Genomic DNA, 27,810 nt, shown 5'->3' with positions numbered 1-27,810 from the left:
CGGGGCTCTCGATTGGAAAAATGAGGATGATAATCAAAAACATCAGGTGAAATTGAAATACTTCATCAGGGGCAAAATGTTTTTCTATGGCCAAAAAAGACCCACATTTTAAGGCTTTACAAGAACTGACTACACTGAATGTAGAATGAGCTGGATGATTGTTATCTTGGTAAAACACAGAAAATTGTGAAAAAAAAAATATTTTATTGTAAAAAAATAAAAATAAAGCGCGGTAGCATCGCAGGTTATAAAATCCACAAATGTTTACATAATGCTGGGTAAAATTCTGCTAACCATGTATAAAATGTCCAATAATATGGCTTTTCTCCATGATTTAAAAAAAAGCAATCCACTTTGAAAGCAAAGCATTAGACTTTAAAAAAGACAAGAAGGACACGCACACACACACACACACGTAGCCTTAGCATTGGTCAGTTCTGTTATTGAAGCTCAGGGCGGCCAGGTCAGCTTAGCCAAGACGTCAGAGGTTAAAGGTGAGGACGGCGCTCTCTCCAGGTTGAATGCTGACCAGGTGAGTCTGTGGCTGTGAATCTGGGAAACTGGCAGAGACGGAGTACGTTCCAGGTGACACCTCGATGTAAAAGTCTTCATCCCTAGCCACGACGGGGCTCTGCGGGAAACGCTACGGAATACATGAAACACTTTAGCATTAGCCAGTGTAGCTAATGCTTTAGCTTGAAGCTAAAGCTCTTGGTTGCATTAAAACAGACGCGTTCCGATCGTCTCTGGGTCTCACAGGTTTTCTCCTGGGCCGTGTAGATGTCGTCTGCTGCATGTGAAACCTGGACATGTGCTTCCTCTCAGCGGCGCTGTGCTCCCCGGAGCTGCCAGACTCATAATACTTCTGCATTAAAAAAAAAATAAATAAATAAATCACTGTCTTTTTTTTTTTTTGTTCTTTAGTCTCAACATTATCTTTCAAAAAGAATTCATAGCGCTTGAACTTTTTCCACATCTTTTGATGTTAGGACCAGAAAATTCAGTTTGTTTGTTAGCTGAAAACACGTACACAGCTAAAGCGACTAATCCGAATAATCGTGATGAATCCATTGTTGAAATAATCGTCAGCTAGCTTAGAGACTCAAAAATGTTTTTTGAATATTTATGTTTCCAATATAAAATTAAAAACTCAATATGTTTTACCCAAAACTCCTCAACTGGCATTTTGTTTTTATATTCACCCGGCTCAAATTCACTAAAGGAATGTCATGTCATTTTAAGCAATAGATTTATTTTTTTAAAAAAAGGAACCGATGTTAATTTCGATCTTTTAGTGCGTTTCTCTTATTGTAGAGAAAAGGCTTAAGTAGTTTAATCAAAATCCTGCAGAATGGGACAATTTTCCTTATCCGAATAATCGATTAATCGTCAGAATAATTGGACCTGTCACAGTAACAAATTGTCCCAGAAGTTATTGGAGAAAAAAACGATAACATTGTTGAGTTGAGATCATTTTCAAGTAACATAATGTTAATGGCATAATAATTGAAGAACACATTATCAAAGATTAATAAACTTTAAATCCACTCTGAACATTTAACAGTCGAACAGAAGGCATTTTAAAAATCCAAAATAAAACCAAAACAACAAATAAAATGCATTATGAAATCTCTCTAAACAAAACTGTCCTTTGAAAATAAATCGTGCAATTTACTGACTTATTGCGACAGGCCTAAGAATAATCGATTAATCGATTACTAAAACAACTGGTGCTGTACATCCATACGATCCCAATAAAGTGTGGTTGTAGCATGACATTATGAGGAACACTTGCATTAAGCACAATGCAGTGTATGCACAAGAAAAAGTCACGAGATCCTCCCTGACCTTGCAGCGGCGGCTCGTCTGTGCCATGAACACGACGATATTTGCGAAGGCATCACGAAGCTCCGACTGGGTACTCTGAAAGGTGGAGAATGAAGCGAAAGCGTGTTTGCTTAATACGATGTGTTTGAGGCGCACAGCGGACGGACAGAACACAAACCGACAGCAAGGTGTGGAAGCGGGAACCCGATAAGAACGCGTTCCCACCTCAGTAGCGTCTCGGTCGGACGTCGCAGAGGTCTGGGACGCTCTGATGCCGGTCCAGTCTACGCCGCGCCTGGACGCTCGCTCCAGCACTTCCAAGCCAAGCCTGCCAGAGCGACGCAGGGAAGACTCCAGCCACGCCTGGCTCGCCATCAACATGTTACCTGAAAGGTCATAGGTCACACGTTGTACGACAAATTGGCTGGAAATTAACGCTGAGGGCCTTTCGTAACGAAGTCTGGCCCGTTCCAGTCTGTCGTTCGTTAAATTAGAATACACGTCCCGATGAGTAAACCAGTCACAATGGGCAATTAATCAATTCATCATGCATGGATGTTTATGGAGACTTCATAATACGTTTTATTTATAGTTTGGGTTTTTTTTATTTCCGTTTTATCACTTTTGGTTTTTGAGTTTTATATTGGATATTTCAAATGTCTTCCAGTTCCAGTGTGGTGTGTCCTTTACAAAATGAAAGTTTTATTTATGTCTTTCAGAGTGAAGACTTGCATTTTTATATTACATACATTACTTGGAAAGCCCCCCCGACATTATCGTTTATTACGGTAACTAAAGGAACCATTTATATCGTCCAGCAAACCTTGTTATTGTGACAGGGATACTGACGAGTCCCATTTGTGAGACTAAAAAATAAAAACCGTTCAAACATCCTTTTCACTAAGCCTACGTTCCTGTTTGTAAAACGTTTTTTACTGGACTGAAGCAACATTGTAATTTTAATTGCATATTTTTATTAGCTCCTACCAGAAAATCCTCATGATTAAAAAAAAAGAAATAAATGTGTTCATTTCTCAGATTAATCTATATAATGTGTTTTGCTTGGTGGTAAGGTTACTGAAATAAACTAACGTTTTCAATAATATTCTAATTTATTGAAATTGGTCTGTAACGCAAAGACCAGCTTCCATGGACATTGGATTTTATTCCTAAAAAGCAACTATTTGAGCAGTGATCTCAAATAGTTTTGGAGGACACTAAAATATAAGTGTTTACTTATATTTTACTAAATATAATTAAACACATCTCAATAAGAAATTGGACTAAAACATGCATATAACAAGGAAAGACAATGACACTCCTGAAACCGTTTGCCTTGTCTGACGTCTAACGTTTTCAGCGTCCGCTGGATCCAGAAGGACTCTGTCCTGTTTGTCCAGTGGAGACGCACCAGGGATGTCCGTCTGTGCTCTACTTTGCACACAGCACATGAGGGGACACAGCTGGCAGGAATGTCAAAGACAGAGATGGAAGATGGACAAGGAAAGAAGTCCCGGTTCTCCCAGCTCTAAAGGACTGCAGTATGCATCATGTAAAAATGTTTGGCTGTAATTTGATTCGTTCCTTAGGGTTTTTTTTTTTTCTTCCTTTACTATTTTCATTTTTCAGATGCATGGGAGGAGTGGGTACTACCAAGTGCTCCACAAAACATGAAAGTGGTACAAAACATTATTTCATCACTTAGATCAGTGTTTCCCAACCCTGGTCCTCAAGCCACACTGCCCTGCATGTTTTAGGTATTTCCTTGCTTCAGTCCAGCTGATTTCAACTGATGACTGATTAACAGGCATTTGTTAAACTGCAATCAGTTGAATCAGGCACATTAAAGCAGGGAAACCTCTAAAACATGTAGGACAGTGTGCCTGGAGGACCAGGGTTGGGAAACACTGACTTAGTGGACATTGCTGTGGTGAATGCAAGTTGACTGCAGTCGGTCATCTCACACAGAAAGCTTTACAGGAAACACTGGTGAGACCAGCTCATGGCCTTAGGCTCAATAAATTGGACTTGCTCAGCCAAAAAGATTAAATTGTTCCCTTTACAAAGACCTCAAACATTTGCATGTACTCTAAGTGGCTCAAGAGCATCTTCGGATTCATTTTGGGTAAGCTTTTATCAGCTGGTTTTGTTTTTTTGCATTTTGGGGGATGAGGGTCAAAAACGACGATTTAATTCACATTAAATCATTATTTAGGTGCGCAGGTGACAAGCTAACTCTCTCCATGGATTAAACTAAGGTTTTAAGCAGTAGCTTTACGGCATGTAGGTTCAGAAACTCCGAATAAAAACATTTTTAAATATGTTCGCCTGCACGCGCCGCGGTTTCCTACCGTGTCGTCACAACAACTCTCCGTCACCACGCGACTAATCCGCAGCAGCTCGTTTACATCCCCGACGCCTTGCCGGTACGACCGGACCCGGAACCTGGTTTATTTTAACAGAGTCAGAACTTCGGAGAGCCGAGGCTTATGGTAAATACTCACATTTTCCTTGACAACTGTCACTTTCTTTTCAAATGACACGACAGGAAATCCTGCTCGTTAAGCCCCGCCCCTTTCAGGAGGCACAGATGAAACGTCACCGCGCTTCTTTTGCGTGGAATAATAAATTAAATGTTTAAAAGACGTTGTGGTATTATCTCCTATTGTAATAACTCTGAACTTTGTATTTTTAACACAAGTTTATTATTTCTGCAAAATTTTTTCATTAAGTTTGCAAACCTAAATCTGATTGAATCCCTAAAATTGAGTAATAAAGAGCAACATTTTTCTAATTACAAATATTTTTCTGAAACCGTCTCTTTTAATTTAATTTTTTCTTTCCTAGATTTTTATATTTTTTCTTTCCTAGATTTATTTTTGCATCCATTTTGTGCATTCTTGTTCAAGGATTTAAAGTTTAGAAACAGGGAAAACCAGTTTTCATTTATTAGAACACAAATATTCAGACTGAACCTATTTCTATCTTCCAATTTAGAAGCTAATGAGCAGAAACTGTATTCATATCCAGCCATCAAGCAGGAATGTGTAAACATGGGTTTTTGCTGTTCCTATCCTGCCTGTGATCTATACAAATTTACAAAAGAAATTGTCAATATTCAAGTTATTAATGACTTTCTAAATTTCTAGATCCGACATTTCTCCAATTTATTCTGGAAAACCAATTAGCTGATTCGTTCCACCTTTTTATTTGATTGAAATAGAACTTAAAAGTGAATGGATTTCCCCTGTCGTACGTATGAAGGAACATTTCACAGAAAAATAGTCAGTTGTTTTAATTTTAGAGGCTTTGACAGTTAAAACTTGTAGGCCACATTTGAGCTCATTCTTGACCTTTTTACTGCCAGCAGAAATGAGACAAGTTCCTTTTACACAATTTATTCCTGCCAAAAACAAGTAGAAAGAAACATTATGCCATCAGCACACAGGCTCCTCCCACTTCCTTGATCTTCTCCTCGGCCTTGCGGCTGAAGAACTTGGCTTTGACGATCACGGGCTGCTTGGGCAGCTTGCCTTTGCCCAGAACTTTGTAGTAACCCTGCACAGGAAAACAACAAAGAGACCCAATTATTTATGAACACAGCAAAAGCACCAAATATTACGTAGCTGGCCGTATCGCAGGATCAATTACAAATGGCTGGAAGCAAAAACAAAACGCATGAAACTGAACCAACACTTAAGTGGTGATGGCTGAGGAAAGACATACAATACCATACAAATATCAATTTAACAATCATTATAAACAGAAACCACTTGTAACCATTTTCAACCTCTAAGTTAATCTTTATAAGTAAACAAACAAGAAAAATTAAAGATGGAGAGTAGAGGAAATGAAAACAGAAGGAAGGTTATCTAGAAGCTTACAAAGTTTGATTTTTTAAGATTTAGAAAATATCCATCTAACCTGATAAACATCTGGGGCACAAATTAGCATTGCTATGGCAACGGCTTTTCAGTTTATTTTATGTACGGAGCCAATCCAACTCATTTTCTCCTCCCACTACAACAGTTTCAAATTTAAGTTTTTTAATCGCAAATGTTAATATGTAAACATATTCTCGCTGAATGTGTTTACCTATTTCAGGTGAATTTGGTTTAAACAGTAAAACCAAAAGTTAAATCTATGATTTTTCTAATTTAACGCCTTTCTGCATTAGCTACTGTGGCACAACTTCCAAATTTAGGACAGAATGGAATATTTCTCTTTCAAGTCTAAGAAAAAAAAAAACAAAAAAAAAACTCATTTCAATGTGCCTCAAAATTCTATTCAATCTTAAAACGTGATCTTTGATTTCAAGCCTTTAATCCCTTTCCAATAAATTTGAAACAGAAATCCTGCTTGAAGCTACATTTCCACCAAATCCACAGATCAAAACAAACCACGTACCAAACCACTACTACCACAAACAAACTTCTGGTTTTGCGCTCACAGACCAAAGTTCTGCCTGTGGATCCCACAAAGTGCAGATTTAGGTGAATGGATCGACGGGGAGCTTACAGCGCGCACGGCGTCGATGACGGGCGCGGGGCCCTCGGGCTTCTTGCCGTAGTTGACCCGCGTCTGCTCGCTCACCAGCGTCCACAGCTTGTCCAGGTTGATGGTGGGGCAGTAGGACGTGTTCCTCTTCAAGTGGTAATGTCTCATGCCCACCTTCCCAAAGTAGCCCGGGTGGCTGAGGAAGACAAACCGGCACTGGTTCAGAACAAATCTATGAAGACGTGAGGAGCCAGACGGAGCGTTTTCATACAGCAGAGGAGACGGTAACTGGTTACTACTTTTCTTTTCTTTTATCCCACATGAGAGTTCCTGTCCCTCCAAGCTGAAGGCTTGGACTTGTCAGAGTTTCTTTGCTCTGGCAAGGCACACGCCTAACAATGGACGGACAGGTTTACTACGTCAGAACTTATTCTGCTACTGTGTTTCAAACCTTTAGCGCATTACCCCTTTTTCAGAAAAGACAAAAACCACGTCAAGCGAGCGTGAGAAACTTATTTTATGCGATCTTAAGGAAGTTATTTTGATTTTTGCCACTTGCATTAAACTTTAAAATATGCATTACATAAAAACCCTTGATAAAAACACGGCTGTTAGACCGTAAACACAAAACGTTGGGATACGAGACATATTAGGGACTAGCAAGTTAACGTCACGGTCACGCATCAATATTCAAGGGGGTTGTTTCAAGTCTGGTAAAAACAAGACGTCCAACATACCCGACCCCACCAACAAGCCAAACAAGAAAGGCGTTTTTGATGTTTTAATACTCACTATTTGTCAAAGTTGATTCTGTGGTGATGCATACCACCAGCATTACCACGACCTCCAGGATGCTTCCTGTGCTTCCCTGCGGACAGAAACCAGCTGCTCTTAGGGATAACTCTACATGACCTGCTAACTCTGATCATTCTGCATCAAAACCGCAGAATATGCTCACCAACGCGACCATGTCCGTGGCTCACATGTCCTCGGAGTTTCCTGGTTTTGGACTTCTTGGTAGGCTGTAAGAAAAAAAATTAAAAAAGGGTTGCTTATGGTTGAAACTATGAACTGATTTAGCTTAGCAATTGTCATTTTCGAAGTCGATGAGGATAACTGGACACATTTTCTTCTGATGAAAGTCGACTTTAACAGTTCTAATGCATTTATTTAACTAATTTAGAGCCAGAAATTCATGTTTCAACCACTAAACTCGCTGCAGTGTACCGATACACTGCATGCCGTCTATGAGCTTGAAAGCTAACAGCTAAAACCACTAGCCGGTGGATAGTTGTGCTACTGCGACACCCAACAGCGAAAAAAGAAATTTTATACGGCAGTCATATTATGATTTGAAGAACAAATGTTCGTGTAGTCGTTATTGATATAATGTTAATGCCGAAAAAGTAGCTAAACAAGAGCCGCGGCCCTAGAAAACCCGGTTAGCACAGTGTAAAACGCTCAGAAAGTCAGATAATCTTAATAAAGTGTACAAAAAACACACAAGGACGGTCACTGATAGATGAATGTATATAACGAGAATGTAAGTTTTCTATATTTTGGAAGTACAAATGAGGATGGGAACAGATTTCGCTGCATTGTAGTACACAAGGACTACACGGTAGCACCTACCATCTTGGAGGTTAGCTGAAAGAGGAACGGGATTTGGAAACAACGCGGTTTTGTGCGAGACTTGCTTTCCTGACAAACTCGGGCTTAACAGCCACAGCGACGCCTACCGTTACATAGCGGAACACACGCTCAGCGTTAGAGCTGATTTACATAAAAAAAAAAGGTCCGTTATTCAAAGTTTGCGTTACACCTTTACAGAGTGTAACTTCTCATTGGTTAAAATAACACCCAGGGAGAGGATATTCTCACCCTCAAATGGTTTTTCAGCCACATCAGCTGCAGCTGCTCGCCAGCATCATCAGAGTGGTAAGATCAACCATTTTACACAAAGTCACATCAAATATGATCTTTTATTTTTATTGCATTCTCTGGGAAAGACATTTTACGAAAGTTAGTTGTAAAAACAAAACGGAAGAAGGAAATATTCAATGAGCAGAAAATATAACGCTTTTTAGCATAAATAAACCAAAATATTATCATATAAAACCGTTAAAAAAAAAGAAAAAAGTACAAAATGTGAGGCGTCTCAAACAGAACCAAATAATGTCAGTGCATTACTGAGATGCTTTGTCAAAAAAACAAAAAACAAAACTGGATTGCCAAACATGATGCTGTGTCTGTGTAAAACAGATTCCTGGGCAACACATCTATTAATATTATAGATATAATATTTTGATCTATAAAAAATATTTCCTTCTAATTATATGGGAGTAATGCCTAATTTAAATTTCACAGGTGTGGCTGAAGGCTTCTTGAGGAGTATTTTACAAAACAAAGCAAAGTGGAAAGGCTGTTATTTTGACTTGTGCTAATTTTACATACAGTAGTTAAAATGCGTACTCAACATATGATGTCACGGAAAAGAAATTACAAAGAAAGTTATGTTTAAAAAACTGTAATGACATGGTGAACAACCGTTGAACATGCTAACAGAAATTTATTGAACTTGGTTTTAGATTTAAACTCAGTATTATGAGTTTCCCAGCCACATGGTGCCATTTTATCAAGTAACTTTGCTACTTTGTTGTTTCAATAATGCTGTACATATCAAATATGACTTAAAATTTTTTTTACTTTGTAAATAACATCTTGAAATTTGGTCTTTGTCTCTTTAAGAAACTCCCACTCTTTCTGAAACTCCACCTTCAGGAAGTCATCACAACATGGCTCCTCTATTAACACTTTAACCACGTTTTTACCAGCCTTTCGCTGAGAAGTGTTTCCTAGAATGAACGGATGCACAGATACTCAGTTCCACCAGATGTTTGCCAATTGCTGCTGGCTAGTCTGAAGGAGCTGAATGGTGCGTTTTGCTCAGTTGAGTGGTTGCCATGGGAAATTAAAGGATTTCTTAAACATGCATGAAGGAGTCAAAGCAACACTCCCAGATATATTTTTGACGAGGGAATAACATTAAAACATGATGTAAAGCTACATTTTAAAAAATATTTTAGGATTTTGATGAATGTAAACAATTCTCAAATATTTGAACGTTATGGCACAATCTTGTGGGGGAACAGCTAATGAATAATGGAGCTAATGTATTAAGCCTATCATGGATCAGTTCATACCATCTCATGGATTTGGCTTCCTGTTAATGGATTGTAATTTGTATTAGCAGAAGGATTTTTCTGGGCTCCTGCCCAAAACTGGCTCCAGCCTAGGGGCCCACATCCATGTAAGTCCGGCCCCGTTCCTCCTCCATACATGTTGTGTGTAAAGACATCCAGAGAGTACAGGTCTCCCAGTTTGTGACGGGCATGTTCAAGTCTTCAGCAGAAAACTGTAAGCAGGCTTCAGAGCTCTCTTTCTTCATCAGTGGAGTGTTGCGCAGTGAGCGTGCATAGAGGCAGTTTAGCACCTTTCCTTTTTTCTCTTGTGGGAAAAAAAACCTCCTTACTGTTTCCAGATCTTTGTGAAGCCCTCGCTCTTCGACGACTCTTCCTCTGACAGAAATCCTACCCAGCTGAAGCTAGTCTATAGGGACGTTTGCTTCTTTTCCCCTTCAGAATTACAGCCCACTGGAACATTAAGAAGTTTAAAAATCCAACTATAAACACTGTCATGAAAGAGTAAGACTTTTTTTGTGAAGGTCTTCTTCTTTTCTTTTAACAAATCATAACCAAGTTGTTGTTTTTTTTTTAAAATAACAAACACCAGAAAAAGAAAAACAACGAATCAGGGCGCCTGGAACGTGTTTGACACAAACACCTCGCCTGTTGTGACTTCTGGCGAACAGAGCTGAATTATCAGGGGGCTGATTCTCCGTCGGCTCTCCACCAGTCAGATCACACGTCTCCTCTCCCCTGATACTGGACACATGGAACGGGTCCGTCGCTCTCCTCTGTGGCTGTAGACTCACTCATCTTCTCCTGGATATCTGAAGCTGACATCTTGGTTTTACATTGATTTATTTCACACTCAGGTGAAGTTTAATAATGTTTTGATCTAGTTTGTTTTTCTTTCTTTTTACTAGATACGTTTGTTTTCAGTATCTCCTTCATACCCGGTGCCTTTTGTTGTAGGGTTTCTAAATTTTTTTTCTCTTTTCTTTTGGGTGGAAGATTTTAGAGAAAAATCACCTGAAATGTTAGTTTGACTGATTTTGTTTCCCGCCGTGTTTTCTGCAGTTTTCCGTTTATCTTTTGCCCTGTCGAACACGGAGCTCGCAGAGGATTTCAAACCGGCAGCGGCTTCTGTGCGTTTCCTCTCCTGCTTGTTCGCCCCCGAGAGGCCCTGATCTCCGGGCGATGGCGGCCTTGACAAAGAGAGGCCATGGCAACTTTCCCCAGAGGAGAGCCGCCCCGTTGCCACGGGGAGTCGGGTGCAGAGGGCCGCCGACACCAGAGACGGGTCCGCGTCTGGCGACAGCGGCGGAGGAACCGGTCCCAGCGATGGAAAATGTAACGCACACATACTCTTGTTTTTATTCAAGACTGACCAAGCCAATACATGTGAGACGAGTTAGTCATATGAATATTATTTTGACACTAAGTATTTATATATATATATTTTTTATGTAGTTCACCGTTTCTGGATTGGGCCAGTTGGAAAACTGGTCCAGGACAGAAAGAAATCGAGCATCTTCTTCTAGGGACCTGGAAACTCAGGCTTACAAAAGTGTCATAGATTTACTGAAGACGATGAGGTAAGCAGCCTTGTTGCTATGATTATAATCTGTAATGTTTAAAGGAATAGTTTGAGATTTTAGATAATTGCTGCGCTCACGTCGAGTGGAATTTTAAAATACGGACTAACACAATTAGTGCAAAATTGTCAGATGGAACCACAAACAAACAAACAAAAAAAGGATGATGTTATCAAAATGTCTTGCAAGAGAAATTTGCATTCAACCCTCGTCTGGCTGTTACCTTTCTATGCAATTCTGCTCGATTCTAATCTCTGTTATCTGCTCCGTCTGGGATTTCTCCCATTGAAGTAGATTCCTCCGGTAGAATTTCATCCAGGCCAATCAGCAAACAGAAGGAGGTACTGTGCCATTGTAAATAGAGTAAATTTCAGCAAAATAAATAAATAAAATAAAAATTTGAGATTAATCTTCATGCTAACCAATAAAGAAAGAGACACAGACACTCTCCTACAGTTTATGTTAAAGTGAGACATCTGGCGTGTACCCAAGCTTTGCTATAGTTATGCTATTGCCAGTCAAAAAATGGCGCCGGCTCAGCTGGCTGCCTGCAGACATAGCTCCTGTCGTGTGCTGTAACTGCGAAATAATTTCCCTGCTGGGATGAATAAAGTAAAACTTATTAAATTATTATTATTATTATAGCTTTTTATTTTCTATTGTTGAGCTACTTGGAGGTCAAGTGAAGACACATAATATATTGTCACTGGAAGTATTATACCTTGTTCTAATGTATATATGAATTACTTACTGTGAGTATTGGTTTCTTATGTCTTACATTGACATTTAAGTGTACCTTCATATATTTCAACAAACATTATAAATTAGGGATGGTCGATATCCGATATGCTGATATACTAAAACTGATTTGCCTGATAACCGATATCAATACCGATATCTTTTTTCCTACACCTGCTTACTACAAACTATATGGCTTACTCTACTGAGGAATTAAAATACTGCATTATCTTTGTCAATTTAGCCTGCTGCCAAATCCAAATGCTAAAAAGGAGGCTGAAAATGATGCAGCACTTTAATCTTGAATTATGTTTAATGTCAGATTTATTCGTAACATCTGCTCTCTAAGACAATGACGCTCAAAACACTCAAACGGTGCAAATTTGTAAATCTTCGCAAAACTAAACTCAGCCTGTTCACAAGCAACAAATGAAAAGCACATCAGTTGTGCATTAATACTTACCAGTTTCTGATGACATTGTGCTGCAGGCATCATTGTCACTGGTTTGTCATATAAAATCAATAATAATTTGAGAGGCGTCACAAGCCGCAGTACATAAAGATAGACAGCAGGTGGACCCAGAGAGCTTCTAAGTTCAACACTTACTTTCTGACTGTAGCAGTAGCATGTGGATATACAGTATCTTCACTCGTGGAAACATTTAGTGTAATAAAACAGTAATACAAATAACAATAACTGCAACCTTTTATTAGACCACGTTTGAGAACAAAAGATCACTTTTACAAGAGAGACCTGGCCGAGACTGGCAGCATACAGAGAGAAAAACATCAGCAAACTTAGACATACAATAAAACATAGGCAAATACTCGAATAAAACAAATATGCAAGATAACCAGGGGCCTAGTAGAGAACTTTGTGGTATCCCCTTGTGAATAAACTGGTCTTCAGAGGAAAGACCATCACAGTGGACAGCCTGGCCTCTTCCTTTAAGATAGTTTCCAAACCATCCAACTGCATGTGTAGAAAACCTAGCAGATAAGTTTACACATTGAAGAACTTTGGTAAGCGCATGTTTTACTTTTAGCCAGAATAAGTCACTTAGCTCATTTTTTGTGTGCATATTTTTCATATATTTCTTTCTTTCTATGTAGCTAACTTTAGTCAGCCTAAAGCCTTTTTGTTTACTGATCAGCAAAGGCATTAAGTCACCCTGTAACTTTCTGAAAATGACTCGATGACTTTGCTGAGTTGATCGACTCACGTTTCCTCGGGTTATTTTCGCAGGATTCATCCAGAAGCCCAGAGGATTCTGGGTAATTCCGCAATTGCTGTTGTAAGTCTGGAGCGCCTGAACTTCCAGCGTGTATCGTCATCATCTCTGCAGCCAGTGGTGTCTCTGGTCCGACTGCCTCTTCAAGCAGATGTAGTTTCTCTAAACCGTCCTCAACAGGTCCGCAAGTTTGCATATTTTATTTGTCTGAGACAAAGATAAGTATGATGGTGTATCAGGGCCATCGGAGATCAAAAAAAGGGAGTAAATCTCCATCAAAGAGCCTTGACGTTTTGAGATTAATCCAAGACATTTGCTAGAAAAAACGGGCATTTCTGAGCTTGAGAAGTTGAAAATTTACCAGAAAAAGACTAAATTGTTTTTAGATTTATCTCAGAAAATTTCTAAAAGAAATTGGAATATGAAAAGTCAAATATGTTAGAAAAAAAACTCAGAAATGTTTAGATTCCTCTCAGAAATGTTTTTGAGAAAAATCAAGAACATTTCTGAGGCTTGAAAAGTCGGAAATTTGCTTGACTCTGGCATTTTAAGATTAATCTGTCAAGTTGTTGTCGTTTTTTTTTGTGTGCATATTTTTGACTTTTGGAGCTCAGAAACTTTCTTGTTTTCTTTTTTCTAGAAGATTTTTTTGTTTTTCTGTGGAAATGTCCTCCTTTTTGTTTATATCTACAGTTGCCCTAATATGCCGTCGTAGATAAGTTCGCATTTTGGTTCCTTAATTCTGTTTTCTATGCTATCTGTTGACAGAATGTGTTCAGTCCAACTCAGGAAGACATTTTGGAAGTCAGCGAAGGCCCACCGCAGTCTGATGAGTGTCAGGTAGAAACCGTGTCCGCATGCTGGACTGAACCGTACTGCCCTGCAGGTTCACCGTACGGAGAACCAGAGCAAGACTCGGGCTTTGACTGTGAATCCAACCCTGATCAGCCTTACATCCTTCTGGATTCCGGATCGGATGATGGGAGAAGCGAAACAGAAACCTTCTACTTGGACCCAGACGCGAAGCAGGCTGTGATGATGGAACTGGACCCGGAGGCGAACCGGGACCTGTGCGTGCAACTGGAGGACGACCCTGATGTTAAATGCGAAGCCGACGTATTGGAAACGGAGCTCAGTGAAGACGGAGGCACCGACCTGTGTTGCCTGACCAAACCGGAGTTGGAATCCGGAGCGGGGACTGAACAGACGGAGGAGAGTGAAGATTTTTGTGCCGTTTGTCTGAACGGCGGAGAGCTGCTGTGCTGTGACCGCTGCCCGAAAGTCTACCACCTGGATTGTCACGTACCTTCTCTCATGAGCTTCCCTGTGTAAGTACCGTGGGAACATGTCAAAGTTCACACTTCGGATTCGAACCTCAGGACATAACCACAACATGTCTAGATCTTTCAGTAGGTGAGATTGGCGTTTCATTTAGGTGTCCTTCACACCATGCTAGCCTAATTTATTTTATAATGGCTATACAGCACATGAGGTCACACAACTTCTCCAACTAAAGTCCAACTAAAAGGACTTCTTCAAGAAGCTGCAACAATAAAGTAGGATATAGGCCAGGGCTGTCAAATTCATTTTGGGCCATATCAAGATCGCTCATGTCCTCAAAGGGCTGAGTTTAACAAACTACACTGATAAAACACATTAAAAAAAACAGCTGACTCTTTTCAATAAGTTTCAATTAAATGTTATTTCATCTATTTAAAATGAAATAACATTGAACATCTTTTCACATTTATGTAATTTGGCTGTATACAGACAAAACTATTTTGATTTGATTGATGAAATAAAAATTACAAGTGCACAACTGTTTTCTTGAAAGCTCTACTTTTGTGTCCCTAGAATCTGGAGGGCCACAGAAAAAAAAATAATGTTGCGCAGGATTTGGTCCCCAGGTCTTGAGTCACATGACATATGGGTTTAAGCGCGTGTCATGTGACTAACAGTTATCTGGCTAGCTAGCTATCCAGTTAAAGTTAGGTGGAACCAGGGGGCTAGCTATCGGTTTTTTGGCTAGCTAGCTAGCTAGCTAAAAAGTTAGCTAAAATAAAGATTAGATAGATAATATAGATAGCCATGTTCAAAACTAACACTTGTGATAAACTAGCATACTAGTCATACACTCTGTCACAAGGCATTCATCCATTCTCTTCCTTACCCATACCCACCCAAACTACTACCTACATGCTCTGCTAAGCTAATGACAGAACTGGTGCCGACTCCACCAGCGCACTGGGACTGAAACGGACGGTGCAGATGCAGAAATGTGCCGTTGCTTTAAGGTATTTCAGCTAATCGCTACAATATCCCAAAGCAGATGAGAAATCCACATTGATCGTGATGTGATTACATGACCGAAAAAAAAAGCAACTACGAAAAATATTCAGTATTTGCTGTGTACCAATACTGTTGTTGTCTTCAGAATGAGGTGAAGTTTTTAAGATTTCCTCAAGAGATCTTAGGTATTTTACTAATACTTAAAAAAGTGACAAACTTTTTGGAAGAGATAGTTTGTAGTAACTTGAAAAAACATTAGATTTTAATTGGGGGGGTTTTCTCCAGCGTTTTCATTCCTATATCCTGATCTTAAATCGACAGAGGAGACTGGGTGTGTACGCTGTGTAGAACTGACAAGGACCCTGTGGAGAACACACACCCCTGTGAGGCGGTCAGAGTGCCTTACACACTCTCCGACCAGGACCAGAGAGTAAGTTTTAATACACAATCAGCTGTCTGATTTAGATTAGGAGAGTGCTGAAATTAAAGGAGAATTACGAATTCTCAAATTTGCTTCAACTACTTCTTCAAATCCTCGTTAACAGTGTTCCTCTCTCTTCCTGTGCTTTTTTTTTTTTTGTCTTGCAGAGGTGTGAGAAGCTGTCTCTCATGCTGTACTGTCACCCCCTCAGCGTTCCCTTCCACGATCCCGTCAGTCCTCTGGTCAGTTCAACACAATCACCTGAAATTCCTCCACAACTCTGAAGTCTTTTAGAAACCACCTCGGGAAAAAACGTACCCCGCTAAGACGAACTGTCACAAGTGTGATTGGACGCGGTGGTGCGTGTGATATCTACGCAAAATAAAGAATCTGAAATCTGTGCTTCTGGTTCAGGGTTACCAAAAAGGTGTTTTTTGGTCATTCTGGAATGAAAACATGATTTTGGCTACAGATCCTTTAAAACCCAGGTTGTGATTTGGGAAACGTGTTTTAAAAGTGTGATTGCGGTGGTTTTTGGGGGCCGAGAAGGCTTGGATTCACCAAGGAAACATTCATTCACGAAACACCGTTGTTGCTAAAGGTGTCTATACAAGCTACTGTATTATTGGTTTTATGTAGAGTGTGCTTTATTTTTGTTCAACTTATTTGAAAAACCTTTAACCCCCAATTTACAACCAAGCAGGCACACTTGTCTCCTGCTCTAATTCTTGACAATGTTCCCTAGGCCCGAAACTACTATCAGATCATCAAGAGGCCCATTGATCTGTCAGTGATCCGAAGGAAACTGGACAAATGCAACACCCTGCATTACTTCACAGCAGAGCAGTTTGTCGACGACATCTTGCTGATGTTCAAGAACTGCGCTACTTTCAATTACGTAGGTTTACTGTTAGGAAAATATAGTTTCCTAACTGGGAAACTATATTTTTCCTTCGAGTTAAAGTCTGCTCACACAACCCAGATTCTGAAAGCGGGTCTCCAGGTTTTAACCGTTCCTCCGTTTCGTCCCGGGCAGCCAGACTCGGAGGTGGCCCAGGCCGGCCGGACCCTGGAGGTGTTTTTCCTCAGCAGCCTGAAGGAGGTTTTCCCAGAGCGGACGTTCCCGTCGGCCAGCCAGGACAGGATGAACAAAGCTCGCAACCGGTGGCTCAGCAGGAAGAGGAGACATGCCTTCAGTGGAAGGAAATTCTACCTATAGAATACATACATGTCTTCTGTTTTCATTTAGTTTTCTAACATATGTCAGCAAGCTTGAATAACAACATAGCTAAAGATGGAAAAAAATATTCACAGAGACTTCTTATGTTTGGACTGGAATCACTCATTTGTCAGCTGTTATTTATAGTTTTACAAGAAAATGTAGTAGACTGTCTTCTCTGCTTAACAGGAAGGTCAGTTTATGTTACAAATGAACTATATTTTTCTACTTTGGGGGAAAAATCCGTCCTTTAGACTTTCCAACAAGATTGGTTCAGTCAGCTGTTAGTCCTGTCTTGAACAACGCCATGCTTCTCTGTTATTGTTCACACTTGTTCTTGGTGAATACAGATCCCTGTCATTGAAAATAAATTCTGCCAATTGTGAAAATACCTCAAGTGGCGCCCCCTAGTTGTTCACAAAATACTGCATATAAACAGCTGTTTATTTGCCCTTTATGTGAGCTCAAAGTGTGACGTGTACAGTTAGCTCACAGTTAGGATTGTATTTAAAAGTGATAATGGTTAAGTAGCTTAAGAAAAGAAAAGACTCAAAAGAAAAGATGAAGATACCGGTAAAAAAGAAAGCAACTTCAGGATTACTTAAATGATCAGAGCCATTCATGTTTGTAGGAAGATTTTTTTGTTTCTCTTTGTGAGTTGACGGTGACGAGGCGGAGAGCAGCAGTGCGCCCTGTGGAGACTAACTGCATCTGTTAACACCTAAAATAACAAAAAATTATTTAAAAGAAACAAAGCTCAGAATCCGCAAAGAACTCAAAACGTCCCAAAGTAAACTTGTTCGTGGTTTTGTCATGGCCAGTCACATTTACCAAGAAACACCACCCTTCCCATTAGAATGAACAAAGAAGACAACAATAAGTGAGTTAAGAGACTAATATTTCCATTTCAGGCTGTAAATATTAAAATGTTGGGTTATTGTGGGGGCAATTTCAGGTCAGGTCGTCCATGACTGTGAACTGGGTTAAGTTGTCCTCAGCCTGAAAAAGTGTCGTCAGAGTAATGGAGGCTAAACACAAATGCAAGAAACTGATTTTTATCTACTTTGTGATTTATCCCACAAAATCCTCCAAAACGTGTAGGATGGAAATGTAACACAATGAGCAGGAAGCAAGCTGCTCTCCATGCTACATTGGCGCTGCATAGTCATCCTCCTTATGCGAGAGCCGGTCCGTTTCTCCTGCGATTCTTGTTCTGCTCTGTGCGTCGCGCTTCCATTAGCGCCCCGACTGCAGCGTTCAGATTTATGAATCCAAATCATATCCGCAAGTGTTTTTTTTTTTACTTCAGGACATTTAGCTCAGATGCTGCTCAGCGTAAATCACCACACACAAAGAACCAAAAGACGCACCTTCAGCTAATTTGTGCCACATCATGTGCACAGAGTTATTTTCACTCTGTGCTTTCAAAAGACTCTCCCACCCCTTCCTGCCTATACTGCATTGTGTTTAGAGCTGCAGCACTTGGACTCTATGAGCATCATAAAAAGACTTTTAAATAGGGGAAGAAAAAAAAATCCATTGGAAGCACTAATGAAACCCACTCTGCTCCCCCCACCCCGTCCTTGTAAACATTGTGTGTTTGAATGAAGTGAAAGTCTGGCCAGCACTCCTGTGGTTAATGTTCAGATGAAGTGGCGGAAACTGACCATGAGATGTTATTACGGAGACGTTTTAATGCTTTAACCCACTTTATTCAGTCCATTAAACCTTAGTCACATGTCGGCCTTCCTTGTTCCTCTTCGGCTGCATGTCCCCCCTCCAACCACCACCACCACCTTTGTGTAGATGTTTCATTTAAGGACATCAAAGCGCGCCGCCTTTGTTCTGTCAGTTTGAATCACTAATGCACAAAAACAAGAGGAAGAAAATCAGACATACCTCCAGCTGCAGAGAGGAATGGCTCCTCTGATAAGACCGTCTCTAGTTCTTTATTTGTTTAAAAGAAGAAAAAAAGATCCCCAGCGTCCATTAGCTATGATTAAGCCGGCAGTATTCCCGATTCATATCACAGAAGCATCATTTTAGAAACACTGCAAGATCCGTCGCTCTTTTAAGAGCCGCTGGCTATGATTTGTTGCCGTTCTCTGTGATTTGTGGACATTTAGACTCATTTCCTCACTTCCACTCTCGGTAAGATATTGCATTAAAAACGCTTGACTCACTCAATCTTGGGCCTGCCAAGTATATGGACCGCGTCTCCCTTGGACACTGGAAAGCCAAGCTGATAGTTTATTACATCCTCTTTGTCAAAACAAGACAAATCCAGCCAGTTAAACAGATGCGGCATTTTTTTTAAACAAGATGTTTCAACTTTTTTTCCTCAGTTTTAGATGTTTTAAGCTGTAAGAGACCGTGTGTGTGTGTGTGTGTGTGTGTGGGGTAGTTAAAGGGGTAGTTCAGAACGCTTTAAAGTTCTTTAAAGGTAATAAGCTCTTCAAACCTGGTAGCTAATTCCTAGAGGCTGAAGCTAATGGCTAATCTGAAACAGAATCAGACTTAAAAGAACTAAAATCTCAAGAACTTCGCTGCTGTTCATGTGAATGATTTGTTATGAACCTTTAAGCCATTATCCCAGTTGCAGTGGGCGAATATTACCAAGGACTCCTCACATTGCTAATAGAAGTTAGAAGATATTTTGTTGGATAGGTCAACCGTTTTTTTTTTTTTTTGTTTGTTTTTTTTGCGATTTCGCCATTACGGACTTTTACTTAAAATCAACAGATCCCTGCAATTTCTCGCGCGAATGCATAACGGACCTTACCACAGGGGCCGCTTTTCATTGGCTGATGCCCATTCTACGTGGTCACGTGAGTGACCGTCTCACAAACACACGCTTCCCGTTAGCTAGGGCTGATTAATAATCGAGAAATAAATATCAAGCCTGGAAACTTGATACCGTAAAGGACTGAATGTTATGTTTTTAACTAATCTTTGCTCGTCTTGCGGGGCACAGGCGGTTGCCACGGTAACAGGTGTGCTTAAACTACAAAGAGAAAGTAAAAAGGTAGGAGTGGTTTTGAGTTGATCACCTGTTCGGGTTATTTTACCTTTGTTTACCTTTGCTGTGGCGCATTACAGCCGCTGTAGTTTCTAAACGTTGTGAGTTTACGTCATTCACAACAAACATCAAATAGAACAAATATATTTCATAAAATTTTAACAAACAAATGGCTTCTAGCGTGGTAATGATGTGAAATTAAATTAATTATATCCCAACTTCAGAAGACTTGCCTTTACCTTTACAGAGCTCTTTGGTTCCTCCCATCAGTCTGTAGCTTCTCATATTGACGTCATCAAACCAAAGTTCAGATCTAGTGAAAAAATAAAAAATACAAAAAAAGAGAAGATAAATAGTTTTGGATGGATTATTAATAATGAAATAAACGAGGTAGGAATACATAATTATTTAATTAGTCCTGTGGTGAGTATCCCTGATACTCCACCTTGGTTAAAAGAGAATTTACTCTCAGTTGTCTCTCCCCTTCCACGGAGTCCCGCCAAGCGTCAGATTCCAGCTGGTAAACCAAATACCAGTCCCGGAAAAGGATCTCTAAACTCATTCTGAAGAGTTTAGCCGTGCGCACGGTCTTTCTGGATTCCTTCAGTATCTTGGGATCCGGCTTCGAAGGACCAAATTAATGTCAGGTTCATCTACCTAAGCATTCTCAAACTGAAAAAGAAGAGAGAGACAAGTGAGTTTTAGATTTACTTGCAAGGAGAACGGACAGCAGCGTGCTTTAGTTACAATCTACCCGCTCTAAAACAGCTCCTCCCAGAGACTTTCTTTTTATTTCCTTAGGGCGGTCCTAGTTACAGAGCCTATTCAGGGGTCTCAAACTCCAGTCCTCGAGGGCCGCTGTCCTGCAACTTTTAGATGTGCCTCTGCTGCACCACACCTGAACAGAATAATTAGGTCATTAAGGCTCTGGAAAACTGATCTACACAAGGAGGAGGCCATCAAGTCATTTCAATCCAGTGTTTTGTACCTGTGGCACATCTAAAAACTGCAGGACTGCGGCCCTCGAGGCCTGGAGTTTGAGACCCCTGGATTTGGTTATCTTGAGTTAATCACATAGCAGCTGCTTCTTCTGTTCTCTTGAGTCACAGGTGTGTTGCACCTGCAAGCTGCCGTAATGTAGAATGCAAAATTCAGAGTTCTTGTTTATTTCCTTCTGTAGAAACGGTGCAGGACCTGATGAACCCACAGAACAAGGAGGTGTCTTGTGCATCCCTGTCTCATGTACAGTTCCTCTGTTTCTGGTTCATAAACTTCGACCCTTAATCATCCGTCAGTCATCACTCTTGCTGCAGACCATCTGGTGTCAGCTTCCAGTTTGACCCGTTTAGATGTCTTCCTGCAAGCATCTCTCACTAGGCACAAATTCCAAAAGCAAACAAGAGTATTTATATTTGTAATTAATTTAAACGCATCACTATCCCACAAACATCCTGTTTCCAGCAACCCAAAATATCCTTTACTGTTAAAAAAAAGCCCAGGGTGGCACCCAATACGCCAACGTACTTGAACCGTACATATGCATAAAAATTCTCGCTACTTTCTGACATACTGAAAGTTCCTCTTCCTGGATATTTACCCTGACTGGTTCTTCCCTTTGCTGGACATCTTTGCTTTTTTCTGCCACCCTAGATTTGATGCTATCATTTTTAATCTTCAGAGCTACAATCTCTTTATTTAACTCTCTATTTTCTGTCTCTAGCCACTCAAGTTTTTCTGTTTTTTCTCTTAAATCGTCCTCTAAAGTGTATCTCAGTTTTTTCTGTTCGTCTTCCAGTGTATATTTTATTCTTAACTGGTCTTCATAATCACAACTTACTTGGCGTATACTTGCATTTACTTCCGCCAGGTCCAGATGAATTTTTCTGATTTGTTTCTTGTAATATTTATTCGTATTTACAAGTATGTTATTTTCCTTTTGCCAGTTGTGTGTCTTGTCCGTTCTGTTGAGTTGCTCCAGTTTAATCTTCAGACTTTCCACGGTTTTCTGAAGCTCTTCGTTCTCCTCCGCCAGCTTGCTGCGGTTCTTCTGCAAATTGTTAATTTTTGCCAACAAAAAATGTTCTTCTTCCATCTTTGCTCTCTGGTTCAAACTGCAAATGAATTTCTCTGTGGAATCTGGGAATACAAAGGCAGCCGCCAGTGATGTCATAGACAGGATGAGTGACATCACTGTGACATCAAAGCCACAAGAAGTCTGTTGGGTGTGGGGGAGGGGGGGGGGTGTTTTTTTTTTAAAAACTTTATTCACAGACACACTGCACAACGACAGAGTGAAACATTTGTTCTGCCTCCAGAGAAAAACAAATACAGATAAATATATTCAAGATGAAGAAAAAGCTACGGGGCTTCGGTTCCCAACTGTTCATTCAAAGCAGTACAGAGTTCAATTGTTTTAATAGCTATTTTCTGTCTTTGATAGTCTGGATATAAAACTTAAGTTCATTGTAAAATGCAGCAAAGCATGGCTTCCCCTACCTGGAACAATGAATATGATATTTAAATAGTGACAATAAAGGATTTATGAGAAACTCTGAACTGTTGAGCTTTTAGTGAGGCCAAGTAAGACATCTTCCTATAACAGCATAAATTGAGCTTTTATGTTGTTGTGGATAAAGTCACACCGATTCTGCCAAAAAGCACCAAAGGGACAAAACAAGTGGACAGCAGTTTAAGGATAAGAATCACAACACGTACAAGTTGCATCAAGTTCTTTCTTGAATATAGAGTTCTCATAAAAGGATTAGTGCAAACATCTACGATAGCTTTTCATTTTAAACGGGTCGGATATTCTGATGAAGTGATATTTTAGTGTTTGTGGTGTAAATTGTTCCAGTGCTATGCTAAGCACAACCTCTAAGCTTCCACTTCAGTCTCGTCACATAAAGAAATGAGTGATAAGAAATCATATTTAACATCAACAGCTATAGTTATCGGTTTGTAAACATCCCGGTAAAAGTTTTAGACACGTAGCGCCGACATGCAGCTACCGACTTACACCGACTCAGCTATTTATCTGAGCTACGAAACGACGAGGCAGCACAGGTGGTCAGAACAACGGCTCATGTTAGATCCTTTCACCTGCATACGGTTTGATCCATGATCAATTCTTGTTGAGCTTCTGTCTTTTTTTCCCCCTCTCAAAATATCCGAGGATTCTTCTGCAAAGCTGCTGGACGACTTGACTTGCTTGGCGACACTGAAGCGGTTCCTGCATTTACTGTCTGCCCTCACAGAGGAGCAGCTGAGAGACTCACCACAGCTTTTACTCTGATTTTAAACGCTTTTCTTTTTGTTGCCTTATGCGACCTTGGGTACAGTTTCTGTTATATGTGGAGAACCTTAAATCCTCTTTTTACCAGATCACACAGATAAGTTTGTAAAAATGATCAGAGGTACTGTTGCAAATCAAATACAGTTTATTGAATTCACAAGTTCAAAGATAGTCCATTTATCTTATTAATCCCAAACTTAAGTAGCCAGATAATGAAACTGGAGAAGCATCTCCTCGTTAGTATAGTGGTGAGTATCCCCGCCTGTCTGCAGCAGTCACGCCTGTCACGCGGGAGACCGGGGTTCGATTCCCCGACGGGGAGTGAAGTTTGTTTCAGGTCCCTCTTGAAAATGAGATCTAGATCTCAACGGGGTTTACCTGGTTAAATAAAGGAATATATATAAATATATGAAAACACCTTCTCTAAAGTGAAACCAGTCAGCGGCGCTCTGTACGTCTCTCTAGTATCTTCCGTCTGTACAAATAGTCAGCCTGGGATCTGATCTCCTCAGCGATCTACCTGCTTTTAAATGGATCTGCTGATTACCTGTCTGGCTAACGAACCAGCGGCGCTCTTCCAAATATGGGCAAGAGGAAGAATGAGCAGCACCATACTTCCGGGACAAGATGCCCCGGCTGCACATATAAACACAAACGTCGGCGTATTTTGTTTGAATCTTAATGAACATAATTGTAAAGTTTAAGCAGAAAGTTTTTTTTTTTAAACAATCTTTCATTATATCTATTTGAAACGTGTGGCATTCTGATATTCCAAAATAAAACTCAGCCAATTGCTTTTTTTTAAATTTCTTGATCTGTTAACACGTAATAAATGCACCGCAAAAACAGAAACTCTGACCAAGTAGATTTGTTCTAGTTTTTTTAGGACATGAAGTAAGACAAAACTAACTTACAAGTAACTTTTCAGCAAGATATGAGCTTTTTAAAGTAAATAATTCCTTAATATTAATTTTAAAAAGTACTAGCTCCACTGACAGGTCATCCTTTTAACAAGATATTTTTCCCATAAGTGAAATAATCTGCCAGTCAAACTAATACTTTTTAAAATCAATGCTAAGGAATTATTAACTTAAAACAATCTCCTCTGTTGTGTCATTGTTTTTAAATTGTTTTTATTGTTTTATACTTGTCAATATGTATTAATTGTTTTTATCTTGTAACCAGGTTGCTATGTATTGCAACTTTTCTTGCCCAGGTCCCTCTTGAAAATTAGATCTAGATCTCAAGGGGGTTTACCTGGTTAAATAAAGGAATATATATAAATATATAGTAGAAATACTGTATATTAAAAGGTGCAAATAAACAAATATTTCAATTATTTCTTTAAATAAGAAAGTAAATGTTTTTTTGTTTTTACCTAAAATGGAATTAGGGCCAAGCTAAGAAACTGAGAATAAAAGAAAATTGTAGTATTACGAGAAATGATGTATGAGAAAGTCATAAAATTATGACTTTAGAGAAAGAATCAGCCTTTATTGACATCAAACAGAAGCACATTTGTTTTTGTTGGCATCCAAAGAACGAAAAGAGACAAAACACTAGACGGCCTGAGGCTGAAGCCGTCTTGTAATATAATGACTTTATTCTTACAATTGAATTTTTTAAATTATAATTTTTAATTTTGTCTTTTTTTGGCCCTAGCATAGTCACTGACCAACTCAACAAGTTTTCTGCCAAATAGAAATAGTTTTGTTGATTCTATCTAAGCTAAAACAAGAAACGTCTGATCAGCTTTAACTACAGACACGGAGAAAAAAATGTGTTTGTGTCTTTTTATTTAGTGGACATAAATATTGGGGTTCAATTATATTTGCACACAAAGTTTTTTTATTTTAATTGCAAAATCTATAGATTTTTTGTGCAGGTTTGGCTTAATGGTGCTCTGAGAACGTTTTTTTTTTTTTCAGCAGATGGTCTTTTTGAAGCCTGTTTACATCAATTAATAATCAATTATTAAATAAAGTATTTTTCTCAACACTGACTCTGAGGGACCGTGCAGCAGAGATGTTGGTCGTGGCTTCAGACTGACTGGATGTTGTAACTGTGATTTTCAGTTCATGTCATTTCTGTTGTAATCTTTTGATCCCGGTTCGTTTTCATGGCCTGCTGCTGTTGTGCATTTATCTTCAGATATCAGGTTTCATTTCTGCAGAAAGGTCGCATCAAGCCCTCACCTGAGTGGGAACTTTGGCTGAACGCGCGTTGTTTAGTGGTTCAGTTCCACAGTAAATCTTCAGCTACTCAGAAGAGATCACTTTTAAACCTTGTCACGTTTATCGAACACTAAATGCTTTCGAGGAAGATTTAGGGTGAAAGTCATTCAGCCAGTTTGCTTTTCAGAAAACCTGAACTGAATTTCACTGGTTTCATATTCATGTTGTTTCACTGAAGAATAGAGGATAGAGAAAGGAGGTGATTATGCAGCTGAAACAGAAAACCTGATGGCAAAGCTCTAACCTAGAAAATGAAAACAAGTCGAGCTGAGAAAACTGCTATAATGTCTTCAACCTTAACTCTGCCAGTTCTGTTATTCTTCTTTATGTATTCTCTGTAATACATTCCCTATATAATAAGTTTTTTTTTTTTTTAAAAAGCCACTAGGGGGCAGATATATACTTTGTTGTTGTAATAAATTAGATTATTTTGAACAATATGGTTCTGGAAGTTCAACTGAGTTTTGTTTTGTTCTTTTCTCCGTTCATTTACACGAACGCATTAAAGAGGTGTTTGTTTGCTTCTCTCAAGAACACCAAAACACCATTTAGATAAGATCCAATGAAATGAAGGGGCGTGAGGCTGGGAATGGAAGGATCTGACTGAAGGAGAAAAAGAAAAGACAACAGCGTAGAGACTAGAGAATTTTATCAAAGTCTAGCCTTTACCGTGGGAAAAAAAAGTCAACAAATTGTCCCTCAGTCCCCTGAACTTTCACTTCAGTCTCTGCAATCTGCAGCCCCAGGTGACAAAGTGGCTGTACCTTTGCTGCAGCAAATAGTTGACCGGTTGCATCTGTTTGTGACTTAGATGAAACAAGAGAAGAGCTGATCATAAACAGCAGGAGGGAGGAGGACAACCGTTTCCTCCATTGGATTTCTTCCAGCACTTCTGTTCACAAGACCGGAGGGAAACAAACAACAACAAAAAAAAAGCAGGACAATGTGACAACAGACCTATTCTTTTATAGCAGAATATTACCTCTTCAAGCACTGCAGATTGAAGGGAAAGAGAGTTTATGACCAGACAATAAATGAAAACATGGACTTTACATGAAGAGCTCCCTCAGTGTTGTCTGACACGCAGAGTTGCCTGCGTGAGGTGGTGAAGATAGAAGGATGTGCTGCTGAACCCTGATGTAGTGAGGGCTCTGCTGTCTGACTGAGGGAGTATTCACCATTTCTCCTTGTTTTACTGAGAGAGTCATTTATGACAGAAGACACGGTTACCTCAAATGTTCAGACATCTATGTATCTGCTTCTGATTTACCCGGAAACCCACTCAGACTAGCTGAGGCTCATCCAGGTTTGACTAGCCCACTGTTTTTATGCAGGGCAGCGCTCCAACAGATGCATTGAAGAACTCCACGTTTCTTAAAAATAAACATATAATAATGGCACAGACTCCTTCCTCACCTGAGCCAAACTCCATTGACAACATCTTGGCTCTTTATTGTAGATTTCGGGATAGTTTAAACAAATGGAGGATTAATTTTATGCAACATACATAGGGTGCATCGAGAGTTTCGTAGGATCCAACAACTCCTTTTATAAGTTATTTGTTGCAGAGCCTCAGATTTTCTCATAAACGATGCTGCGTGCTTAAGTGGAAAAGCTGAAGTTGATTTAAGTTTATTGGAAAAAGGCAGGCAAATAGAAAAGAAAGAGGTGGAAAGGTAAATAAAGAAAGAATATGCAGAGTATATACAAGTATATACAGATGCTTCTAAAATGTCAAATGATAAAATAGGAATAGCATTTATAATTCCGGACTTAAATATTATGAAAAATAAAAGAGTAACAGATAAGAAAAGAGTAACAGCAACCAGTTTGTGACTGAGAAACCAGTAACCTCCTCCCAGATGATGACATGAACTTGTTAGTTCCTCTGTCCATTTAGTAGCTGATATATTGTGAAAATCCTGTAGAAATGATGCACTAATCCAGTCATGTTTACATAGAAACAACGCGCCGGGAGCTTTGTTTGTGAGACTTGCGGTCACGTGGGTCGATTGTGGGCGGAGCTTGGTAAGGTCCATAGCGAGTCTATTGCTAACTTTCAGCAAAACTGGTCAAAAACATTGGGATTGAGAGACTGCTAACTCCAACCTGCAGGTGGCAGTATTTCCTGCTTTTATTACTCTGCTGCCTCGGCCTCGCTTGATGTGAAGTTCTAGTCCGTGGTCGATATGGCGACCTACTTCTTTCTCACCATCTTTCTTCTACATGTAGACTTTGGACCGGGTTTCATGAGGAAAACAT

General features: G+C 39.7%; 3 protein-coding genes across 4 annotated transcripts; 1 reads left to right on the top strand and 2 right to left on the bottom strand.

Annotated features, from left to right (window-relative positions):
- Window positions 1–183: 183 nt before the first annotated feature.
- Window positions 184–4,453, bottom strand: akip1 (A kinase (PRKA) interacting protein 1). 2 transcript variants are annotated; one of them, XM_028027473.1, is made up of 5 exons: window positions 4,332–4,453; window positions 2,053–2,213; window positions 1,849–1,923; window positions 758–865; window positions 184–643 (listed from the first exon to the last, which is right to left on the bottom strand). In XM_028027473.1, the coding sequence occupies exons 2-5, from the start codon at window positions 2,206–2,208 to the stop codon at window positions 482–484; spliced, it is 501 nt and encodes a 166-aa protein (XP_027883274.1). In that variant the 5' UTR covers window positions 2,209–2,213; window positions 4,332–4,453; the 3' UTR covers window positions 184–481. The 2 variants fall into 2 exon arrangements, with proteins under 2 accessions (XP_027883274.1, XP_027883282.1); XM_028027481.1 differs by lacking the exon at window positions 4,332–4,453 and adding an exon at window positions 4,179–4,325.
- Window positions 4,454–5,209: 756 nt separating this feature from the next.
- rpl27a (ribosomal protein L27a) lies at window positions 5,210–8,079 on the bottom strand. The gene is made up of 5 exons (XM_028027548.1): window positions 7,957–8,079; window positions 7,283–7,346; window positions 7,117–7,192; window positions 6,346–6,520; window positions 5,210–5,385 (listed from the first exon to the last, which is right to left on the bottom strand). The coding sequence occupies exons 1-5, from the start codon at window positions 7,957–7,959 to the stop codon at window positions 5,257–5,259; spliced, it is 447 nt and encodes a 148-aa protein (XP_027883349.1). The 5' UTR covers window positions 7,960–8,079; the 3' UTR covers window positions 5,210–5,256.
- Window positions 8,080–10,474: 2,395 nt separating this feature from the next.
- On the top strand, window positions 10,475–17,397 carry LOC114150641 (transcription intermediary factor 1-alpha-like). Its single transcript, XM_028027218.1, has 8 exons — window positions 10,475–10,859; window positions 10,980–11,104; window positions 13,089–13,254; window positions 13,843–14,402; window positions 15,685–15,793; window positions 15,952–16,026; window positions 16,530–16,682; window positions 16,821–17,397. Exons 1-8 carry the CDS (start codon window positions 10,707–10,709, stop codon window positions 17,001–17,003), a joined length of 1,524 nt encoding a protein of 507 aa, XP_027883019.1. The 5' UTR covers window positions 10,475–10,706; the 3' UTR covers window positions 17,004–17,397.
- Window positions 17,398–27,810: the final 10,413 nt, after the last annotated feature.

This window comes from Xiphophorus couchianus, chromosome 2, assembly GCF_001444195.1.
Source record: "Xiphophorus couchianus chromosome 2, X_couchianus-1.0, whole genome shotgun sequence".
Classification (NCBI taxonomy): domain Eukaryota; kingdom Metazoa; phylum Chordata; class Actinopteri; order Cyprinodontiformes; family Poeciliidae; genus Xiphophorus; species Xiphophorus couchianus.
The sequence above is the reverse complement of the archived record's forward strand: the minus strand, read 5'-3'. Positions and strand labels throughout refer to the sequence as shown.